The sequence below is a fragment of the Panthera tigris genome, chromosome E2 (genome assembly GCF_018350195.1).
Source record: "Panthera tigris isolate Pti1 chromosome E2, P.tigris_Pti1_mat1.1, whole genome shotgun sequence".
In the NCBI taxonomy this organism is placed as follows: domain Eukaryota; kingdom Metazoa; phylum Chordata; class Mammalia; order Carnivora; family Felidae; genus Panthera; species Panthera tigris.
The window spans coordinates 11,496,730-11,513,545 of record NC_056674.1 but is presented as its reverse complement, the minus strand read 5'-3'; the positions used below and the strand labels follow the sequence as shown (position 1 = coordinate 11,513,545).

Genomic DNA, 16,816 nt, shown 5'->3' with positions numbered 1-16,816 from the left:
ATGTACCTGAGGTCCTTATTAGCCCAGGACTTAGCCCACAGTAAATGCTGTTTAGTAAAAATGATGTGGGCGGGGCGCCTGGCCAGCTCAGTCCGGTAGAACATGTGACTCTTGATCTCCGGTCCTGAGTTCAAGCCCCACGTTGGGCCTAGAGTTTACTTTAAAAAAAAAAAAAAAAAAAAAAAAAAAAAGGTGTGGGAGTGTGAGGTGATGAAGATTGTCAACTCTGGAGTAAACGTTGTCCAGCTCTGGGCCTCAGTTTTCCCACCTTAAAACAGGGATGATGATGCATTAATGGCCGGCACTCATTAAATATTGGTCATCATCCCTGGAATTGTTGGGAACTCTCAGATGGCAGGCAGAGAACTGTGTGTCGTAGCTCTAAGAATTCTCACGGCTTCTGTGGCTAAACCTGGACAGCATCCCTGTTTCACTGGTGACTTTTGTTCCACCGAATCTCGCGGCAATCTCCATGAGAATTCGTGAGAACTTGAATTCTCTCTCTCTCTCTTTTTTTAATGTTTATTTTCGAGAGGGAGAGAGAGAGAGAGAGCATGAGTGGAGGCAGGGCAGAGAGAGGGAGACACAGAATCCGAAGCAGGCTCCAGGCTCTGAGCTGTCAGCACAGAGCCCGAAGCAGGACTCGAACCCACGGACCGTGAGATCATGACCTGAGCCGAAGTCGGGTGCTTAACTGACCGAGCCACCCAGGTGCCCCTTGAATTCTCAGTTAGGCACAGTCTGAGTCTCCCCACCTCCCCTCCAAGAGTGGGCATGTGTTGGGAGTATGGCAACATTATTGCAGAAGGGCCCACGCAGACCTTGTAATCTGGATATGAAGCCTCTCACTCACTCTTGGGAGGAGGGTATGACTCTTCTGTACCTTCTTTAATTTTAGAGAACATGGCTGGAGCGATTTCTCCTGCCTCGGATGAACTCTCTTCCTGCCCCCACACCATCTACTCCAGACACACAAAAGATACCAGGCCCCAGTGGTTTTATGGGCACATTCTACCAAACATTCCAATTTTATGCCAATACTTCCAGAGACCAAGGAAAGAAATGCCGCTGCCCAGCTGATTTTAAGTGCTAGCTGGACAGTGACCAAAATGTCAGAACCGGCTCTGAACACCATGATGGGCCGGCCTTACACGCGAACATCGATACAAAAATCTTAAACAAAATCAGAGCGGATAGACGCGGGCACATCCGTTAAAGAAGGCTGTGTGATGACAAAGCTCGGTTCGTCCCAGGAATACACAGTTCTTTTCAAATTGACAATTTATTCATGTACTTCGCCACATTCACAGACTTGAGGAGAGAGACCATATGATCCTCTCGATACTGGCATGAAAAGTGCGTGACAAAATTAAAAACCCGTTTTTGAGGATGTGAGGAAAGCTAACGGACCCTCTCCCGCACGAGGAACGTGTTGTTCCCCTCGTGTGGATCTTGAACATGATTCCAGGGGCTTCTCAGAGGACCAGCTTCTAAGGATTAACGGGATCTCCCGGGGGAAGGGTTCTGTAATCCAGGATATCTGGAGGTGGCCAGGCCCCAAAACGCTTCAGGGAAACGAGACACCTAGAGCTGAGTTTGGCCCCTCGCTACTGAAAAACTTACGGTGCTCTGCCCCAAAGTGCAATTCAAAATAAAAACTCAACCACACTGCAAGATAAATATAAGGAGAGTTTCATAACTTTCTGATTCTTCCTCCGTGCTGACTGCCTCACAGCTCTTTTAGAACAAGGGGTGCTGGGGCGCTTGGCTGGCTCAGTTAGGAGAGCATGCGACTCTTGACTTCAGGGTCTTAAGTTCAAATCCCACGTTGGGCGTGGAGCCTACTTAAAGAAATGAAGGGGGCACCTGGGTGGCTTAGTCCGTTAAGCGTCTGACTTCAGCTCAGGTCATGGATCTCACGGTTTGTGGGTTCGAGCCCCGCATTGGGCTCTGTGCTGGCAGCTCAGAGCCCGGAGCCTGCTTCGAATTCTGTGTCTCCCTCTCTCTCTGCCCCTCCCCGCTCATGGTCTGTCTCTCAAAAATAAATAAACGTTAAAAAAAAATTTTTTTTAAATTAAGAAAAGCCAAAAACAAAAACGTAGGGGCGCCTGGCTGGCTCAGTCAGAGGAGCGTGAGGCTCTTGATCTTGGGGTCGTGAGTTCAAGCCCCACGTTGGGTGTAGATGTTACTTTAAAAAAAACACAAAAAAGCCCTTGCGTGATCTGAGCTGGGGTAGCCTTTCCCAGCTCAAGAGCCCTCGGCACTTTGATCTTTTCCCCCTTCCTTCCACCTCCAGGTCGCCATCAAGATCATCGACAAAACCCAGCTGAACCCCAGCAGCCTGCAGAAAGTGAGGCCCAGGGAGAGGGAGCAGGGGGGGGACAGGTCGGGAAGACAGTCTTTGAAACCACCCACCATCATCTTTCTCTTTCTTCTGTTTTGGCCGTGTCCAGCTGTTCCGGGAAGTCCGCATCATGAAGGGCCTAAACCACCCCAACATCGGTGAGGAGGGGAAGAGGATGGGCTCAGAGGCTATGAGCTGGGGGCACTTGGCAGAGGAGAGAGTCAGGGGACAGAAGAACTGGCAGCTCTAACAGTTAGAAAGACCTGTTTGCTCTTGGCAGTACTGCTGCTCGCTGGCTGGGTGACCTTGGGCAAGTCATTTCACCTCCCTGAGCCTCAGTTTCCTCCTCTGGAGTGGGGCTGATAAGGGACTTACTTCAAGGTCATTGTGAGGATTGGATAAGATCGAGCATTCGAAACCCTTCCTTCAAAGCTGCGCTGTGGGAGCTGGTCTGATTATCGGTAGCAGCCGCTGTCATTGTCATCGTTAGGCAGAGCGGGGAGGGGGGTCTTGACCTAGAGAAGCAGGATTTGGCCTGGCCTGGATGGGGCCACAGCATTTATTCATCCATTTGTTTTTTCACTGGGAAGTGTTTATTGAGTGGCTGCATTATGCCAGGGGCTGGGGACATCAGGCATAGGCAGTGAAGAAAACCGGCACACACCTTGGCCTCACACAGCCCGCTTTCTTGCAAGAAAGTAGGAAAGGTGGTGAAGTAGGGCTGAGGAGTTTGGAAAACGTTGCCATCAGTAGGGAGCCATTGAGTGTTCGTGAGTGAGGGGGTTCTGGTTAGCACACGCATAGTTAGAGATGTGGGTGGAGTTGGGGGGAGTGCGTCTCTTCCCGAATAACCCCCTCCCTCCCCGGTCATTGCAGTGAAGCTCTTCGAGGTGATCGAGACGGAGAAAACTCTGTACTTGGTGATGGAATACGCAAGTGCCGGTGAGGCCTCCCTCCCCGCCCTGCCCACCGCGCCCCGCACGCCCCTCGCTGACCCCACTTTGGCCTCTGCCCTGCAGGAGAAGTGTTTGACTACCTCGTGTCACACGGCCGCATGAAGGAGAAGGAAGCTCGAGCCAAGTTCCGACAGGTGGGGGGGCGGGGGGGGGTCACAGCTGCTGGCCGGGCTGGAAGCGGTGCCTCGGTCCCCGGGGAGGAGGGACGGGGCGCTCCGCGCGGGTCTGGGCTGTCCGCTGGCCCCGGGGGGCTTCGGCCTGGGTGGGAGTGAGGGTGGCCCGCTGGGTGCCCACGAGCGTGCAAATGCCCAGGTGTGAGGATAGCCTGATGGCAGGCGTGCGGGTGTGTGGGTAAAAGGACACGCTGAGGGGTGTCTGGCCAACAGGGGTGAGGGGTGGAGCGCGGGCGGTGTTGGCCCGGGGCTGTGCTGCGTGTGCTGGGGCCGAGTGTTTCTCTGCAGGCACGCAGCGTTCTTATGTGTGTTTCCGGAAAGCCGGGAGGGGACTCGTGGTGTCCCGGTTCTGGCGCCCCTGCCGGGAGGGTGTCTGGGGGTCTGAGGCCGTCTGGGGGGTCTGAGTGGAGGCCTGCAGCCGCGGGTCCCAGGGGCGTTCCCTGCTGTGACCGAATCGGAGCGTGAGGCCCCAGCATCTCGGCCTGTGCCTCGGGGAGGCCTGGGGTCCTGGGTCTCGGTTGTGAGTAGGGGTCTGAGAGAGGCCGCGGGGTTCGGGGTCTCGAGGGACTGACCCTCCCTGCTCTCCCCTCCAGATCGTGTCGGCTGTGCACTACTGTCACCAGAAAAACATTGTACACAGGGACCTGAAGGTGAGCCCCCCACCCCCGCGCAAGCTCCCCATCTCGGCCCACAGACCCCCCACACACACACACACACGCACGCGTATTTGTCCCCGGTCCTGCCTTCAGTCGCCCTGGGGTTCTCCAGTAGCCTCCGCATTCCCCCCTCTTCTCCCGTGCTCCTCCCTCAGCATCCAGGGCTCCTTGACTTTTTCCCAAGCTGTTTCGGCAGAGGAAGGGCCAGCAGATAGGGGAGCAGGTAGGGCGGCGGGGACAGGAAGAGAGAACAAAGGGAAAGAGACAAAATGTCCTGGGGCGCCCCGCACGGTTCTGTGTGTGCCGAACAAGGACACAGGCTGCGATAAAAGGGTTTGCCACCCTCAGAGCCTCTGGAGCCTTGGCATCTCTCAGACTTTAGAACATTCAGGAATATTCGAGAACTGAGGTTCATAGAGCCCCAGAGTCACAGAGCCTCCGGGTCTCAGAATCACAGGCCTCTCAGAAGTTGAGGAGGACCTTTGAGAGGGAGCCCCTGAGGCAGCCCCGGGCAGGGAAGGGACTCAGCCAGCCTGGACCCCGGCCGCCTGGTCGAGGTGAGCAGGGGCAGCCCCTCGAGCCCTGCCCCCCACCCCGAGAGAGCCCCCCACCCTGAGAGAGCCACACTGAGTCAGGGCTTCTTGTCCTAGACCGGAGAGAGAGAAACGTTTGTCCTGCTCAATCAATCGAGTTGTCTTGACTATCGTTTCTTGAGCCACCTACTGTGTGCTAGGCGCTGTGCTTTAAGGAAGGTCTTCTCGAGGTATCTGTAGTGAAGGACCAGGTTTGTTTTAATATTTTCAACTCCCAGTCCATTGTGATGGATACGCTTGTGAAGTACATACAATAAAGGTGAAAAAAAAAAAAAAAGTCCAAAATACAAGACCCAATTTAAAAAAACAACAACTATGATTACATTCAAAAGACATAAAAAATCAACTGTCACGTTGCTGTAGAAGTTTCTAGACGTTCTCTCTGTGGGTACCCGCCCTCTGAGAAAGCCCCTTAGAGGCTTGGGGGTTTGTTTGCCCTGTGCGGGTGCTGGAGATTCCCGTCACCCAGAGGAGGCACGCCCCCTGGTGGAGGGTCCTGGAAGTGGCTGAAAGGGATTTCGGGGATCTGGTTGGTGCACCCAGTGGGGAACCAACCTAAGGGACCAGCCCACATGTGGGGTTGCGGCTGGATTGTGGAGGCTCAAATTCTGGGACCAGAAGTTATCACCCCTGAGCGAGATCGAGAGGCCATTACATTGAGGTTTGGGGACGATCCCTCTGAAGTGTGTGTCTTTGTGGGTTCGCTCCCCCCTGTGGGGTTGGAGGTGGGGGAGGGTGGGTAACCCCGAGGGTGAGGAGGTAGGGAGACCATGAGGAAGCCAGAGGTGCTGGCGGCCTGACTGGGGAAGGGCCGTGGTTGGGAGGGGCCACACGTGGACGACACTTCGAAGGGTGGATCTGTGTGCCCCCAAAGCCGCAAGAGGCAGGGAGCTGGAGCCTCCTTCCAACGCCCAGGCCATGGGGACACCGGTTCTGCCACTTTCTTGCTGTGGGCATGACTTGCGTCCTCCCTAAGCCTCTGCTTCCTCATTCGTGAATGTATTCCTCGTTATACGAACACGTACCACCAAAGGTAGACAGAACCTTGATTTTTTTTTTCATTTTTCATGGGTCTTGAGCAGTCAGTCCTCATGTTTGTTTGTTTGTTTGTTTGTTTTCCTGCTGGGTAAACTAAGGCCCAGAAAGGGGCAGGAGGTTGCCTGAGGACCCCCGGCTCTGCAGACCCCATAGGATAATGCCATAAGGCACTTACTGCATGTGAAAGATTGTTCTAGGCCTTTTAGGACTCACTGAGTCCTCAAACAGCCTGCTGAGACAGAAGCTGTGATTATCCCCCTTCTGCGGATGAGGAAACTGAGGCCCAGGCAAAGCCACTGCCCCAGGTCATGTCCACCTTCTACCCTCTCCCAGGCCGAGAACCTCTTGCTGGATGCCGAGGCCAACATCAAGATCGCCGACTTTGGCTTCAGCAACGAGTTTACCCTGGGCTCAAAGCTGGACACATTCTGTGGGAGCCCCCCGTATGCCGCCCCGGAGCTGTTCCAGGGCAAGAAGTACGACGGGCCAGAGGTGGACATCTGGAGCCTCGGTGTCATCCTGTACACCCTCGTCAGCGGCTCCCTGCCCTTCGACGGGCACAACCTCAAGGTGCTGGGCGGGGCTGGTGTGGAGGTCTTCATCTCCTGGGGAGGGTCTCTCCGGTAGGCCCCCAGCCCCTCCCCCCACACCTCCTCTGGAGAGGGCCAAGGGGCGGGGCTGGCCTGAGGTCACACGGCAAGAAGGTTGGGGGGGGGGGCGCGGGTCCAGGCAGGACCCGGGTCCCCACCATGGATCGTGTGGCCAGCCCCAGCGGACCGTGCTGCGCTGGGGTTCAGGGCATGGGCTTTGCAGCCGGCAGGCTTGAGTTCAAATCTCAGCTCACTCCCTCATTCACTCAGTAAATCTTCATTGCCCACCATGCGGGGGGGAGGGTCAGGTTGTTTTAGGTTTTACAGATACCGTATGAAGAAAAGAGACAAAAATCTCTGCCTTCATACGTGCTGGGCCATGGGTGAACCTTGAGAAGACAACCAAAGTGGGAAAAGCCAATCACAAAGGCCACCCGTCATATGATTCCATTTCTATGAAGTGTCCAGAACGGGCAAATCCCTAGAGGTGGGAGCAGATGAGTGGGTATCTCAGGCTGGGGGAGTTGGAGAACAGGCTTAACTGACTGGTGATGGCCACACCACTCGGTGAATGTACTCGAAACCTTTGTATAGGGTACCGCAAACAGAGAAAAATTCCTGCCCCCGGGGGAGGGAGCAGAGCGGGGCCAAAAACAAAATAAATAAGCAAACTGCATAATATTATGTCAATGTCGAATGCTGACCAGTGCTGGGGGGGAGGGGGTGCGTGGAGGGGTGGGAAGTATGTGGTGAGCGGCAGGATGGTGTGAGGTTTTCTTCTCTGACCTTTTGGGTTTTTTTTTTTTAATGTTTTATTTTTGAGAGAGAGTGTGTGAACAGGGGAGGGGGAGAGAGAGAGGGACAGAGGATCTAAAGCGGGCCCTGCCCTGGCCTGATGCGGGACTCGAACTCACGAACCGTGAGATCATGACCTGAGCCGAAATCAGGAGTCAGACGCTTAACCCCCGAGCCACCCAGGTGCCCTCCGTTCTTTGACCTTTTTATTCTGAAACGTGGCCAGTCTGTGGAGAAGTCGCAGGACTGGGACAGAGAACACATAGGACCTTTCAGGACATGCTCCGGCCACGTTTTCCATCAGTCTGTACGGGCACACGCCGTTGCCTCTGCCATTACTGATGGAACGTTTGGGGGTCGGCCGCAGACACGATGCGCCTCTGTCCCTGCGGGGGACACACAGCAGGTATCTCCTGAGACTGGACGTTTTCCTGTCTACAGTCACACTCGGGAAAATCCAGCCAGGGTGCAGTCCTGGCCTGCAACCCACGACCATCCTCCGATGTCCCCAGTCGTCCTGAGAATGTCCTCGTAGCTGTTTTTCTCCCGCACCGGCACTCGGGCTCCCGAGTCGTCTGCAGCTGACCTGTATCTTTCATCTCCTGCCATGTGGAGCAGCAATTCTGTCCCGCGTGGCATGGCTTTGTGGCCATCAGGCCACTCGTGCCACGGGGCCCCCCTTGGTTTGGGGTGACCCGCGTCTCCTCGCGATGGGGTCCCAGGGGTGCGTTTTGGGGCAGGAATTCCACAGCCGGCATGCTCGGTCCTGCTCGAGGTGGCCCGCAAGGAGCGTTCAGAGGTCAGGAAGCCACTACTGGGGACAGGCCACCAGAGCAGGGACCTGAGTGATGAGCAGGAAGGAGCTCCTTCTTCACAGAGGCCTCAGCTGAGGCGCTGACCCCTCTGAGCCTCAGTCTCCCCTCTGTTCAGTGTCCATAAGGTAACCAGCTATGTAGCAGCGACTCAAGGGCTCTCTAAGATCAGACGTGCGAAGTGCTCACCATCACAGAGTAATCTCTCTGAGCCCGGGGCATCAAGCCAAGAGACTTTTTTAGAAGGCTAGGCCACATCCCACCTGCCCCAGGCCCTTGTCACCTCCTGCTGTCCTGGTTTCCCACCCTCAGCCTTTCTGGGCAAAGGAGACATGCAGCTAGGGACAGGTCCCCGCTCTGTCAATTCCTTGCTAAGCGACCTGGGACATACTCCCTTTCAGAACCTCAGTTTCCCTGTCTGTAAGATGGGGACATTGAGAGTATCCACTGACGGCCAGCCTGGGTGTCTAAAGCCCTCCACCAGGGCCTGGCATCTGGCCAGGGTGTTACACTTGGGAGCCACACTGGTGGTGGCGATGGCGATGGCCCCTTGGCGACTCCTCATTACCACGTGACAGTGGCAGTGTGGTGCGGTGGTCACGTAGCACGGGCTCCGGAGCCAGACTGCCTGGCTTGGAACCCTGGCCCTGCCATTTCCCGGCTGCACACTCCTAGCACCAGTGACTTAACCCCTCTAAGCCTCAGTTTCCTGGTCTGAAAAACGGGCAGCACTGCCCTGCTTCACAGCATCGTTGGGAGCACAGAGGTAACTTGCGTAAAGCACTCAGAACCTGGCCCGCGCGGGGTAAGTGCCCTGCTCGGAAAGCGATACTCGTTAGTATTAAATATTCACGACCCTCCGGGCTGTAGTGATCTGGAGACCCAGGAGGCTCCCAGCCCTTTCAGGAGGATGCCCAGGAGGGGAGCTCCCAGCCCAGAGCTCCACCCAGAGATTCCCCCCCCCCACCCCCCTACTCAACACCGGTCCCCCCTCCGTTTCCTGTCTCCCCCAGTTCTTCCTCAGAATGGAAGGGGCTGTCCCTGGCCTGCCATGCGGCTGGGAGTTTCTTTTCTCTGTCTTGGCAAGGTCCCTCAAAAAAGGCCCTTAAAAAAGAGAAAAAGGTCTGCCTGTAAATGGGCTCTCGTGCTTTGAGACTGCCAGTGTCTCACAGTTCTTTGGAAAGACAGGCATGCCCAGGGAAGGGGGGAGCCGAGGGGTGGGAGGCAGGAGGGCAGGATCCCCACCCTCTTCATAAACCTAACAGTTAAGTCGCACTTACCCTGGGCCAGACGTGTGCTGTGCATTTTACTTATGTAGCGTTATGGGTGCTGTGAGCCCTGGGTCCCCAGACGAGGAGACTGAGGCCCGGATGCTGACTCCCCTCTTCCTGGCTTGTAGAATTCGCTTTCTCAGTGGGATTTCCTCTGAATGAAAAATGCTTTTTTTTTTTTTTTTTTTTAAATGCCTACACCTGGTACGGGGTTCCCATTTTACAGATGGGCAGCTGTGGTCAGGAGAGAGGGGTGGGGGGTTCTGCCACCTGTCGCTTCTGTCAGGAGATTGGGAGGATTGTGTGTGTGTGTGTGTGTGTGTGTGTGTGTGTGTGTGTGTGTGAGATGGGTCAGGGAGGCCGGGTGGATCCCTCCCCCAGTAACCCCGTCCCCCTAGGAGCTGCGGGAGCGAGTCCTCAGAGGGAAGTACCGGGTCCCTTTCTACATGTCAACAGACTGTGAGAGCATCCTGCGGAGATTTTTGGTGCTGAACCCAGCTAAACGCTGTACTCTCGAGGTAAGCCCTGGTCCCGGCCCCCTCTCACTACAGCCTTCTTGCCCTCACTTTCGTCTCCTGTGCCCATCTGCCTGAGATCGCTGCTGGAAGGTGGGGGGAGCCGGGCAGCCCGAGAAAAGGCTCCCGGGCCCGTCTCGACGCCACCCCCAGCTTCGCCCACTCCCCGCCATGCCAGTAATTAGCTAATGAGCTCCTAGGCTGATTACAGGGTGCCGGGGACCCAGATGATGCGGAGGAGGGAGGTGACATCGGGAGGCTCTGACGGTGGGGGGGGGGGGGGGTTGCTGGGGTTGTGGTGAGGAGGCGCTGGCTCTCAGGAAGCCCTCGATTCTGGGGTGTTAGGTCTTGGAGGGGGTGGGGGGGGCAGGGCACGCAGCCCTACTTGAGGGCCGGCCTGGGAGACGAGGAACTGTATTTTCCCCGGTTTTGTCTGACGTCTGTCTTCCCCCTTCCCTATCCTGCCCGCGATTCCTGCAGCAAATCATGAAAGACAAGTGGATCAACATTGGCTATGAGGGTGAGGAGTTGAAGCCATACACGGAGCCCGAGGAAGACTTCGGGGACACCAAGCGAATCGGTGAGGGTCGGGGAGAGCAGGCGCCCCAGCTCCTCAGAGCCACGGGCCCCCCCGAGCCAGGGGGAGGAGCTTCCCAGCACCTACAATACCCCTTTGATGAGTGCAAGGCAAGTAGGGAGAGTGAAGTCGGGGCTCTGATCCCCGTGCTGCTACTTCCTCGCTGTGTGACCCTGGGCAGGCGGCTTCCCCTCTCTGTGCTGCCATTGCCTCATCGGTAAAATGGGACAGCCATAGAACCTGTCATAGGGCTGTTGTGACTATGAAGTGAGTGAACCCCCATAAAGCACTTGGTTTTGACTCTCAAGACACAAAAAGAAATCACAGCTCACTTCCAGAAATGTTGGGGCACAAGTCATCGGTAATCTGTACGTTTGGGGAAAGCCCCTATGTTGGCATGTGCCTCACCCACCAACCCTTTGGTCTCAAATCCTCCGGCCTGGAACCCTTGAACTCTGGACCCCGAAGGCATTAGCCCCGCAAGAGCCCCTTAGGAGCCGTCCGCTCACTGGCCGTTATACAGTGGAGGAGACCAAGGCCACCGTCAGAGCTGGTTACATTAGTCAGGACTTTTGTGGTTATATGTTAATGGAAAACCCAAGCCATTCTGGCTTCAACCAATAATAATAATAGGCTGAGCCATTTGAAATTGGCATTTTTATGGGTCCAAATTTGTCAGCGTTAGCACCTTTGTCTGGTATAACCTACAAGTGGTAACTTATTCACATAACTGAAAACGCCAGAGTATGTCGACCTTCAGGCACAGCTGGACCCAGGCGCTCAAAGACAGTCGTTGGAAATCTTAGTGGTGGCTCCTGTCCCCGGGGGCTCACGTCACAGGAGCAAGCTGGCAACAGCATATACTCGGGGCCTGGACACCCCGGCAAGGAAAGAAGCCACTTTCCTAAATGTTCCAAGGGAAGCTCTAGGCTGGTACCCATTGGCTACCCCTGAACCAGGCCGTGGGGATGGAGTGCTCTGATTGGCCAGAACTGGGTCATACGCCTGCTGTGAACCAATCAGTGTGGCTATGGGGATGGACTACTCTGTTGGGTCAGGCCTGGGTGTTACACCTGCCCTTGGGGGCTTGGCGCAGGCAGGAGTGGGCCAGGTGATCCAAGCGGGAAAGAAATGTTCTTCCAAGGAAATCGGGGTGCTGCCGACAGAAGGGGGAATGGATCCTGAACAGGCCAAAGAGCAGGCGTTGCTGTGTGGGGCAGAAGCGAGTCCAAGGGAAGGGTCTGGGGAGATTGAACCTCCTCTCCATCCCCCTCTCCCAGAGGTGATGGTGGGTATGGGCTACACGCGGGAAGAAATCAAAGAGGCCTTGACCAGCCAGAAGTACAACGAAGTGACCGCCACCTACCTCCTGCTGGGCAGGAAGACTGAGGTCAGAAGGCGCCAGGGGCATTTGGGATGCGCGATGCCCGGGGTGGAGGGACTTCTGGGGCAGAGCGGGGGCAGAGGCTGAGGCTCTTCGTCTGTCATCCTCCTGCAGGAGGGTGGGGACCGGGGCACCCCGGGGCTGGCCCTTGCACGGGTGCGGGCGCCCAGCGACACCACCAATGGAGCGAGCTCCAGCAAAGGCACCAGCCACAGCAAAGGGCAACGGACCTCCTCGTCCACCTACCACCGCCAGCGCAGGCATAGCGACTTCTGTGAGTATGGCCCCACGCCCTCCCACACCGTCCCTGCGTCACATCGGGGTCACCTGCACCAGAAGCCCACTGGAGCCAGCTGCAGAGGAGAGAGGAATTTTGCATAAAGATTGCAGGGATGGTACAGGGAACTTGGAGGCGGGAATGCCCAGCCAGGATCAGGAAGGGATTAGAAACTGGAAAAGCAGCTGGAGTAGACACCCTCTGTTCCTCTGGTTTTGCCTTTTTCTCTCACTTATCTCACCTTATCTTTTTCCTAGTTTCTCAATTCCTTCCATCTCTGTTTTGGAGACCAGCCCAAATGGTAGCATGAATCCCTTTGGTCCACTTGTCAGGCATAGAGTTCTCATGTCAGGGTCCACTTGGAATTTAGCCACTGTGATGGGGACACAGGAGGACACATTGCACAAAGTGGCTGCCGAGAGCTTGCCCTCTGGCTCTCCTCCATGCTGAAAGGATGGGAGGCCATTCCTAGTGGAAAGGGGCTGGGCGGACACCTACTTGGACCCCACATTCTGTAACTGAAAGATAGTCATCACCCACAGAAAATAGATCCCACAACCACCACCACACATTAGGCATGGACGCTTCTCTTACCTACACCCTCCTCAAATGTTAATCCTCCCAACTATCTTTCTTAAGATTGTTTTATCATTTTTTTTAATGTTTGTTTATTTTTGAGAGAGACAGAGCATGAACGGGGTAGGGGCAGAGAGAGAGGGAGACACAGAATCCGACGCAGGCTCCAGGCTCCAGGCTCCGAACTGTCATCACAGAGCCCGATGCGGGGCTCAGACTCACGAACCAGGAGATCATGACCTGAGCTAAAGTCTGACACGTAACCGACTGAGCCATCCAGTTGCCCTGCCCCCAACTATTTTTTAAGCAGCTTTGTTGAGATATAATTCACATACCATACGATTCACCCAAAGTGGACAATTCAGTGGCGTTAGTGTATTCACAGAGTCGTGCGGCCAGCCCCACAATCCATTTTAGCCCATATTCATCGCCCCAGAAAGGAACTCCACAAGCCCCAGCTAGCCATCAACCCCCAAACCCCCATCCACCGCCCCTAGCCCCTGAGAACCACCAGTCTATTCCCTGTCTCTACAGATTCCCCTATTCTGGACATTTCTTATAAGAAGAAGTTTACAACATGTGTCCTCTTGTGTCTGGCTTCTTTCACTTAGGCTAACGTTTTCATCCATGTGTTAGTGGCCCTTTTTCCACCTATAAATAGCCGGATCGGTCCAGAAAGTCCCTAAGGAGCTCAAGACTCCAGCATTCTATGGTTACAACGTGGTAACCTTAAAAAACACCCACATGGAAATCTTCTGGGTTCCCAGGGTTCTTGGAGGGTTGTCGACAGGTGCCCTGTGTCCGTCATTTACAGACCTTATTATGCTTCTGGGACTTCCAAGCATTAAGGTTCCTGAGAAATTAACACATAGACGTTTCAATTGTCTGAAGTTTGTGAACACATTCAAATCCGCTGGTTCTAAAACCGTAATCTCCTTACTGAGATGTTCTAAGGGACCAGATTTGTTTGTTTTGTTTTTGAAACGAATACAGTCACATCCTTCAAAATTTGACAGTACAAGGAGGGTAGACAATAAAAAAGTTTTCATCGAACACCTGTCTCCCGGTTATCCGTGGAGGCAGCCACTGTTAATCAGTTTTATATGACTTCTTTTGGGGAGATTTTATTCACGTATAAATAAATAGAGTTAATCCTTGAACAATACTGGGGTCAGGGCACCAACCCCCTGTACGTTGAAAATCCACGTATAACTTTTGACTCCCTCAAAATGTAACTGCTCATAGCCTGCTGTGGACTAGACGCCTCGCTGATAACATAGCCCGTCAACACATAACTTTGTATGTTGTCTGTGTTATATACTGTAGTCTTACCGTAAAGGAAGCTAGAGGAAAGAAAACGTCCTTAAGAAAATCGTTAGGAAAAGATAATTTGCAGTACTGGATAGTCTTTATCGAAAAAATCCCATGCGGAGTTCAAACGCCTGTTGTCCAAGGGTCAACTGTATATATAAGATAGATATGAAAAGGAGAGACAGGAAAAGAAAACAGCCATAAAGATGTATAAATACGACACTAACATAGTCACGCACCATAAAGGTAATATTCTCCCCTTGTAAGACAAACGATTGCCTCTGAAGATGTTCATGTATAAATATGTAGATAGAGATAGATAGAAATAGATCTGCACATTTCCCCTTTTTGGTACAAATGATAGGACACCGTGGACCTCAGGCTGTTGCCTTTCCTGCTGTACAATCCATCGTGAAGATCATTCTTTGTTGGTACACAAGCAGCTTCCTCCTAGCTGCAGAGTATTACATCGGATAGAAATATCTTGGGGCGCCTGGGTGGCTCAGTTGGTTGAGCCTGCGGCTTCCGCTCAGGTCATGATCTCGAGGTTCCTGGGTTTGAGCCCCAGTTGAGCCCGGAGCCTGCTTGGGATCCTGTGTCTCCTCCCTCTCTCTCTGCCCCTCCCTCACTCACGTTCTGTCTCTCTCTCCCTCCCTCTCTCTCTCCCCCTCTCAAGAATAAATAAAGTTTAAAAAAAAAGGGGGGGGGAGAGAAAAATATCTTGGGGCACCTGGGTGGCTCAGTCGGCTGAGCGCCGGAGGTCGGCTCAGGTCTTATCTCACCGTTAGTGAATTCGAGTCCGGAGCCCGCTTCAGATCTTTTATCCAACCCTCCTCCCACCCTTCCCCTGCTTGCACGGTCTTTCTCAATCTCTCTCTCAAAAATAAATAAATCTTAAAAAAAAAAAAAAAAAAAAAATCTTGACTTGACTTAGACATTCCCCCAGTGACGAGCACTCAGGCTGTTGCCAGTCTTTCGGCCTTAAAAGAAAAACAAGGCTGCCGTGAATAAACCTGCGTGAGGATCACATATCATGTACGTGAAGTTGGGCAGGGGGATCAGTGCACGCATTCGTCACCCGGACGGATACTGTCAGAACGGCCTGCGCGGGAGCTTGTAGCCTGCGTGGGGAACTCTCCGGTTCCGAGGGTCACCCACAGTAGGTTCGGGCTTTTCCAGGGGACGCGAGCCCTAAACTGCCCCCTCCCTCCCCCAGGTGGCCCCTCCCCCGCACCCCTGCACCCCAAGCGCAGCCCAACCAGCACGGGGGAGACGGAGCTGAAGGAGGAGCGCCTGCCAGGCCGGAAGGCGAGCTGCAGCGCTGCCGGAAGCGGGAGCCGGGGGCTGCCCCCCTCCAGCCCCATGGTCAGCAGCGCCCACAACCCCAACAAGGCAGAGATCCCAGAGCGGCGGAAGGACAGCACGAGCACCCCGGTGAGTGGCCCGGCCTGGGGGCGGAGACCGCCTGGTGCACGTTTTCCAGACCCTGCTGTTTCCCAGCCTGCTCCCCCAGACCACCACACAGGACTCCTGGTTTCATTCATTCATTCATTCATTCATTCCATAGACATTGGAGCGCTCTCTCTCTCTGCCGGAGCTTGTGCGTGACCGCTAGTGTATAAATTAGCATTAAGTGTCAGAAAGAAGCAAGTTACTTGCTTTAGGTGGGAAGGACTTTATTTATTTACTTTTTAAAGCGTATTCATCGATTTTGAGAGACGCGGAGCGTGAGTGGGGGAGTGGCGGGGGTGGGGGTGGGGTGGCGGGGAGAGAAAGAGAGAGAATCCCAAGCAGCAGGATCTGCACGGCCAGCGCAGAGCCTGACTCGGGGCTCGATCCCATGAAACCGTGAGATCATGACCTGACCTGAAACCGAGAGTCAGATGCTTAACCAACTGAGCCCCCCGGGTGCCCCAGAAGAATTTTTTAAAAATATTTATTTATTTATTTATTTAGAGAGCGACAGAGCGTGGGGGAGGGGCAGGGACACAGAGAGGGAATCCCAAGGAGGCTTCCGAGGGTCAGCACAGAGCCTGATGTGGGGCTCAATCCCGTGACCTCAAGATCACCACCCAAGCCGTCATCAAGAGCCAGACAGACGCTCAACCGACTGAGCCACCCAGGCACCCGGAAGGGTTTTAATACGGGGAATTAGGTACTTACAAAGTTGTCAAAAGGACCAGCGGAGCAGGCAGGGGATGATTAGACCCGCAGGGGTCGCACCACAGCACAGCAGGTCTGACCCGCCACAGGGGCTGCTTAGCCCCTGGCACTGTTGAATTCAAGAGCACGTGGTGGTGACGGTAATCCAAGGCTCAGAAACTTTCTTCTCTACCAGAAGGGCCCCTGGATGCCCGGAAGTCTGGAAAACGGGCACTGGGGCCCTCCGGAGGCAAAGACCCTCATCCCGTGACCTTGCCCATGGAAGGAGGAGGCAGAGGGGACATGAAGGCAATTACCATCCCATTTCCACCTTCCAAATCTTCCCGCGGGCAAAGGTGGCCAGAACCAGAGCTCCAGAGGAGTCTGGGGGATATAGTACTGGGCTTCCCTGCCTCTGCAGCTCCTTAATGTTTTTTTTAATGTTTATTTCTTTTGTTTTATTTTATTTTTTGAGAGAGAGGGAGACACAAAATCCGAAGCAGTCTCTGAACTGTCAGCACAGAGCCTCCGATGCGGGGCTCGAACTCATGGACCGTGAGATCATGACCTGAGCTGAGGTCAGACACTTAACCAACGGAGCCATCCAGGCGCCCCTTTAAAATTTTTTTAATGTTTGTTTATTTTCTTTAAAAATTTTTTTTTTTAACGTTTATTTATTTTTGAGACAGAGAGAGACAGAGCATGAACGGGGGAGGGGCAGAGAGAGAGGGAGACACAGAATCGGAAACAGGCTCCAGGCTCTGAGCTGTCAGCACAGAGACCGACGCGGGGCTCGAACTCACGAA

General features: G+C 54.4%; 1 protein-coding gene across 3 annotated transcripts in view; it reads left to right on the top strand.

Annotated features, from left to right (window-relative positions):
* The window catches only part of MARK4 (microtubule affinity regulating kinase 4), a 30,331-nt gene that overhangs the window by 5,206 nt on the left and 8,309 nt on the right, over window positions 1-16,816 (top strand). For all 3 annotated transcript variants that reach the window (XM_042968606.1, XM_042968605.1, XM_042968607.1), the window contains 11 exons: window positions 2,297-2,350; window positions 2,454-2,502; window positions 3,221-3,286; window positions 3,364-3,434; window positions 4,067-4,123; window positions 6,094-6,330; window positions 9,627-9,746; window positions 10,224-10,323; window positions 11,601-11,710; window positions 11,819-11,978; window positions 15,085-15,302. In XM_042968606.1, coding sequence (XP_042824540.1) covers window positions 2,297-2,350; window positions 2,454-2,502; window positions 3,221-3,286; window positions 3,364-3,434; window positions 4,067-4,123; window positions 6,094-6,330; window positions 9,627-9,746; window positions 10,224-10,323; window positions 11,601-11,710; window positions 11,819-11,978; window positions 15,085-15,302 — 1,242 coding nt within the window. The remainder of the gene's footprint in view (window positions 1-2,296; window positions 2,351-2,453; window positions 2,503-3,220; window positions 3,287-3,363; window positions 3,435-4,066; window positions 4,124-6,093; window positions 6,331-9,626; window positions 9,747-10,223; window positions 10,324-11,600; window positions 11,711-11,818; window positions 11,979-15,084; window positions 15,303-16,816) is intronic.